At 36.0% G+C, this 6,020-nt stretch overlaps 1 protein-coding gene across 1 annotated transcript; it reads left to right on the top strand.

Moving 5' to 3' along the window:
- On the top strand, nucleotides 496-5,521 carry LOC18608208 (guanosine nucleotide diphosphate dissociation inhibitor At5g09550). The gene is made up of 13 exons (XM_007042780.2): nucleotides 496-684; nucleotides 1,015-1,077; nucleotides 1,203-1,286; nucleotides 1,587-1,694; nucleotides 1,786-1,958; nucleotides 2,333-2,444; nucleotides 2,669-2,749; nucleotides 2,831-2,893; nucleotides 3,821-3,922; nucleotides 4,013-4,137; nucleotides 4,584-4,794; nucleotides 5,047-5,121; nucleotides 5,244-5,521. Exons 1-13 carry the CDS (start codon nucleotides 598-600, stop codon nucleotides 5,292-5,294), a joined length of 1,335 nt encoding a protein of 444 aa, XP_007042842.2. The 5' UTR covers nucleotides 496-597; the 3' UTR covers nucleotides 5,295-5,521.

Raw genomic sequence — 6,020 nt, 5'->3', positions numbered from 1 at the left:
ATTTTTTGTTCTTTGCAACATTTTATGTTTCAATGTAATTATGTACTTTTCTTTTCATAGAAATCACTACAAGAAAGGTTACTCCATTGCTTGAAGGTGGATCACATTGCTTACTCCTTTCTCTTCCTTTTCCCTGCACTGTGTTGTTAATTTAAAAGTGAAAGAATAAAACGTGAAAATAAAAAGGAAAAGAAAACAAAGTCTAAACTGGGAAAATAGGGAAAGAGAGATTCCAGATCGAAAGGGTCACTACTCACTCACTGGTCATACGGGGGGAAAAGCTCGGAGCGAGGTCCACTCTCTCCAACTTTGAACGCCTACACAAAACCTGGGGATGCCCATCCACGTGTCATTCTAGAACTGCTCCATGGATCCCACGCGCATGAAATAGCGTGAATTTAGTACTTTCCGAAAGCGTTAGTCTCGTTACTTCCCGCTAAGGACCGGTTCCAAACTGAAAGCACACAAAAACCCAAGCTCTCTCTCTCTTCTTTTCAGTTCACTTCCCATTCGTTCTCTCTTTCTCTCACGGGAAAAAGAAAGAAAAACATAAAAAAGTAAGATTGAAATCTTAGAAAAGACTCGTGAGGATCAGCCATGGATGAAGAGTACGATGTGATAGTCCTAGGGACCGGCCTTAAGGAATGCATTCTCAGCGGTCTTCTCTCCGTTGATGGACTCAAAGTACGTCCCTTGTTCATCCCTGTTGTTTCTTTGTTTAATTTCCATGTTTTGATGTTTCAAACCAACGTGAAATGTGGGCTTTGGGAGTTTTTTCATTTCTGGGTTTTCTTTATCGGCATCGTAGGACTCAGCATTTTTTGCTTTTATTTTTTCTTTTTCTCTTTTGGAAGCAGTACTTCAATATTTAGATATATGGGAAATAATATTGATTGAGGGGGATTAGTTTTTGACTGTTGGTTAAGGTGGTAGAGGAAGTGGCTTTCGATGTTAGGTTAAAATCTTATCAATTCTGTATTAATTACCTATTCTGTAAATCTGCATCTAAAACAGGTGTTGCACATGGACAGAAACGACTACTACGGTGGAGAGTCGACTTCACTTAATCTTATGCAGGTTAGTCTTCTTTGATAAAATGATGGACTTTTTGCTTTTCAATCTTTCTATAGAAACATTCCTATTTGCAATATATCTGACATTTTCCTTGGCCATTTTCTAAATTTTGTCTTTCTGCTGTTTAGCTTTGGAAACGTTTCAGGGGAGATGATAAGCCTCCAGAACAGCTGGGCGCAAGCAGGGAATTTAATGTTGACATGATTCCCAAGGCATGCAACAACCTTTTCTTCTGAACTCTTTATTACTAACGAGTAACCGAATTGAGCTATGTTATTTTCTAGTTTTCAGTACTTAATTATCTGTTGGATGCTTGGTTTTAGGTTGCACTTAGGTTTCTAAGGTTACGACTATGTTATATATATGGATTAGTTACAAATTCAGCAATTTCTTTTTCTTTGTTTTGGACATGTTGTGTTTAAAATGTGCAGTGACAAACTATTTACCAATGAACATGCCATCTTTGTGCTAGTCATTTTTATGATGAATGCTTACATAATTTGTTTTCACAGTTCATGATGGCCAATGGTGGTCTGGTCCGTATTCTCATCCATACAGATGTTACCAAGTATCTTAACTTCAAGGCTGTGGATGGTAGTTTTGTGTACAACAAGGGAAAAGTAAGAATGTTGTGGTTTTTCTTATAATTTGTTTCTAAACATTGTTCTATGATCACCTACAACAACTTAAAGCAATTATCATTACCTTTAGATCTACAAAGTTCCAGCAACTGATGTTGAAGCACTGAAATCACCATTGATGGGACTGTTTGAGAAGCGCCGTGCTAGAAAGTTCTTCATTTATGTCCAAGACTATGAAGACAATGATCCAAAATCTCATGAAGGACTTGACCTGAATAAAGTAACAGCGAGAGAACTTATCTCGTCTGTATCTCATCCCTTTTATCTCTCTAAAGCTTGCTCTAGCACTTACATTGACTATAAAATGAATAAAAATATATGCATTTAGACTTGTAGATTAAACTTTCTTCATAAATGCTAAGAACATTTACCGGATTCACCAGCTTGTCTCTTACACGAAAAGGGAAAATATTTTAGTTTTGATTTTTTTGTGACCTTTGGTTTCTTTTCACTGTTTTTTGCAAGGAAGTTTGTGATTAGGATTTTCTTTTCCCTTTTGAGAAAGGGTGTTTACTTTCTAGAAGCTCATGATCATTAATTACTCTGATTTTCCTATCCCTTAGCTTGTATTAGTTACTGTTTACTGGTGTTAATGCTTGCTAGTTTTTGCAATATAGAAAGTATGGGCTGGAAGATGATACAATTGACTTTATTGGTCATGCCTTGGCACTCCACATTGATGATAGTTACTTGGATCAGCCAGCTTTGGATTTTGTTAAGAGAATGAAGGTACCATCTTGTTTTCTATCATATTCTTCGTTGTTATACAGGCAATGGTTGATTCTTAAGCTGCACGTTGGGTGACACTGGTTGGAAGAAACAATTAAAGTTTTTGCTTGGGCATTTTTTTTTTCTCTTTTTTAAATATATTCTCCTTGATCTTTCTCTTCAGTGGCCTCACATACCTTTTTTATAATTTTTTTTCATAGTATTTCTGCTTTTGTTTTGTAAAGCTCTATGCAGAATCTTTGGCACGGTTTCAAGGAGGATCTCCTTATATATATCCATTGTATGGTCTAGGAGAATTGCCACAGGTTTGTCTTTATCTGAACTTTTGTTTCTAATTGAATAGAAACCTTTGTTGGTTTGAAATCTTATTTTGTCTCTATTGGCAGGCATTTGCTCGATTAAGTGCAGTTTATGGTGGTACGTACATGCTCAACAAGCCAGAATGTAAGGTAAATCTCTCAGAACATTTTGAGAGCCAGAATGTATTTGCTTTGTTTCCTGAAAAGTATGAGTAAACAATTCATGCTTAGTCCTCAACTTGGTGAATGCTTGAGAATAATGTATTGAAGCTTGCCATTGAGTCTTTTAGTGTTCAGATGCTCATATATCAGGTATCAACCTTAATTGATAACCCTATAACCCTATATGGTGATTATCCTTATAATTTGAGGCTTGACATCATATTCTCCATTATACTTGATGCTTTTTGAAATTTAATCCTTCATTTCCCCCTCGTGCATCCCTTTGTCATTTTGAACATACTTCAAAGATAGCTAGCTTGTAGTGTAATATCTGATGATTGGTTCTTCAAACTGGTTTTAGAACTAATTCTGCTTTGTTTTGGGTTGGGTTTATGTTCTTTTGCTTGCTTAACTGTAAACCTTAGAACTTGTTAGTGCTTTGCTCCGTGCCTGAAGCACACAAATGCAAATTAAACTCGAATGTGACATGTGCCTTTTGCATTTGTATTTTGTTTAATTTTCACTTTGGTTACCACATCACATTTGTAAAACTTGTTATACCTAGTAGCATTTTTCCAGCAAATTAGTGGTAATACCAAATTGGCAGTGGTAGCAAATATCTAAGAAAGGGACTTACAGGGATTAATTATCAACACTAATTCTTGCCATTTCGATTACTTATATATGTATATAAAGAATCAAAGTAAACAAATGAGCTTCTGTACAGCATAAATTGAATTATTTTGTTTCTCTGCTTCCATCTGGACACGTTGGGATCCGAATTTTTGGGGACATCAAAGTGCTTAATGCCTTTTACTAGGTCATAAATTGGCACGTACAAAGGGAACTGAATAAGGGGGTGTCTTTGTGTTTCTCTTGTGAATTTTTTATAAAGGTTTTGTATTTGGATTGCAGGTAGAGTTTGATGGTGATGGGAAAGCTATTGGTGTGACTTCTGAAGGAGAGACTGCTAAGTGCAAGAAAGTTGTTTGTGATCCATCTTATTTGCCTGATAAGGTAACCTCCGAAGAAACCATGCCTCTCCTTCTATGGACAAATATGCATCCTCATAATACTAATTATATTGACTCTTTTTCAATGGAACAGGTTCAGAAGGTTGGAAAAGTTGCCCGTGCTATATGCATAATGAGCCATCCTATTCCTGATACCAATGATTCCCACTCAGCCCAGGTTATTCTGCCTCAGAAGCAACTTGGTCGTAAATCAGACATGTATGCTGCTAACTTTCTTTGCTACATTATTATGTTTTCCTTTGAACATATGCTGTTGTCACAGTTTTACCTTTACCCATTGCGTCTTTTTGTTCATTGTAAAGATATTCCTTAGCTTCAGTTTCTTCTAAGAAATTTTATTGAAGCCTTCTTGGAATCTTGATAGCCAAAGTAAAAGGCAAAGCATTATGGGAATGTTGGCGAGATGTTTTTTGTGCTTCAGTGGGAAGTAATGCTCTTCAATGACTTCTAGTGGTAATGAGAGAATGATACTTACGGCAAGAAAAACTCAGTACTGAGTGATCAAGAATAATTTAATTTTTTTAAGTTAATCATTCACTTTTAGGTTCATAAGACTGTATGGAAAAATAGAAGTTCAACAAACAAACAAGTGTTATAATTCCTGGATCTCTGATAACTTCTAGGGTTTATTGTTGGAACTGCAGGTACCTCTTTTGTTGTTCATATGCTCATAATGTAGCTCCCAAGGGAAAATTCATTGCTTTTGTTTCAACAGAAGCAGAGACAGACAACCCTGAGGTAGAGTTGAAGCCTGGCATTGACCTACTGGGACCAGTAGATGAAATATTCTATGACACTTACGACAGATATGTCCCCACTAACAACCATGGAGCCGACAACTGCTTCATATCTGCTGTAAGGACACTTCTGCATCTCTAATACTCTACATATTCTTTGGAGAAAAAATTGAATTGAAAGTATCCAAGGCAACTTTTCCTACTGATATTGTAGGAATGAATCAGACTTCCGAGTTAACCAGCTCAGACATCAATTTCTTTCTCCGATCGTAGCATCTTTATCAAATGAATCATTGCTTTCACTACGTTGGATTCATACCTTTATCCTCAGAACTCAATGCTCCCGATTAAAGTTTTGAATTTCTTGCAGAGTTATGATCCAACAACGCACTTTGAAACCACCGTGACTGATGTGATCGAGATGTACAGCAAGATTACTGGGAAGGTAGCAGTTCATTATGCAATGTTTTTGACTTTCATCTTATTGCATTTTGTAGCACCATATCTCCTCTTCAATCTCTTTTGCAAAATGGTTGATTCACTTGTCATTTTTCCATGTTGTAACAGGCTCTTGATTTATCTGTGGACCTCAGCGCTGCCAGTGCGGCTGAAGAATAAATTTTGTTTCAAACCTGTTGCTCTCATCAGCAGAGGACTTAACTTTCCTTTCTTTATGTCTGATCAGATGTTTTAGATGAAGAACTTGAACTACATTTCCATATAATTTTCTTTGTTCTAGCTGCTTTAACATTTTCGTTATTGACCTGAATAATGATAGGTCCGCAAGATATGTCTATAACATTTTTCTTATTGCAAATCATGAAATTTCGCATGCTTCTTCTCCACATCTGAATTCTAACTTTTGTCGGGCAGGCATCCTAGTCTCTGAATATTGTTTTTGCCTCTATAATGTTGCATGGAATTGCATGAAGATAAAAGACTTTCTTGACAGGAGTAAGGATACGCCTTGATGTATCTTGCATATTGAGAATTCTTGCCATGAGTTGATCTTATACATTCAATTTGGTGGAAGCTGGGGGAGAGAAGCCCTCCACTGATATTAGTAGAATCCTTGAGAAACCTAATGCTAAAGTATAGAATCATTTGCTACAGACCAATGGGGGCACATGGAAGAAAATTAAGGCTTAGAAACACCCATAGAAATGGAGAGTATATTTTTTCCCATAATTTTTAAAATAATAATAATTTATAACTTTATATAAAAAAAATTTCAATAAACTTTTCAGACAGTATCATGTAAACATATCAATAAAAAAGTATTACAAGTCAAATGAAATGGTCAAATTTTTAACATAAAATTATAAACAAAAAAACAGTTACGAG

This window comes from Theobroma cacao, chromosome 2, assembly GCF_000208745.1.
Source record: "Theobroma cacao cultivar B97-61/B2 chromosome 2, Criollo_cocoa_genome_V2, whole genome shotgun sequence".
Classification (NCBI taxonomy): Eukaryota; Viridiplantae; Streptophyta; class Magnoliopsida; order Malvales; family Malvaceae; genus Theobroma; species Theobroma cacao.
This window is presented reverse-complemented; position numbering and strand designations above follow the sequence as displayed.

Excerpts from the sequence above, each read along its gene's own strand:
- LOC18608208 (XM_007042780.2), top strand. The coding sequence starts at position 598 with ATGGATGAAGAGTACGATGTGATAGTCCTAGGGACCGGCCTTAAGGAA. Across the intron at positions 1,959-2,332 it reads ACAGCGAGAGAACTTATCTC|AAAGTATGGGCTGGAAGATG; the intron begins GTCTGTATCTCA and ends TTTGCAATATAG. Across the intron at positions 2,894-3,820 it reads TCAACAAGCCAGAATGTAAG|GTAGAGTTTGATGGTGATGG; the intron begins GTAAATCTCTCA and ends TTTGGATTGCAG.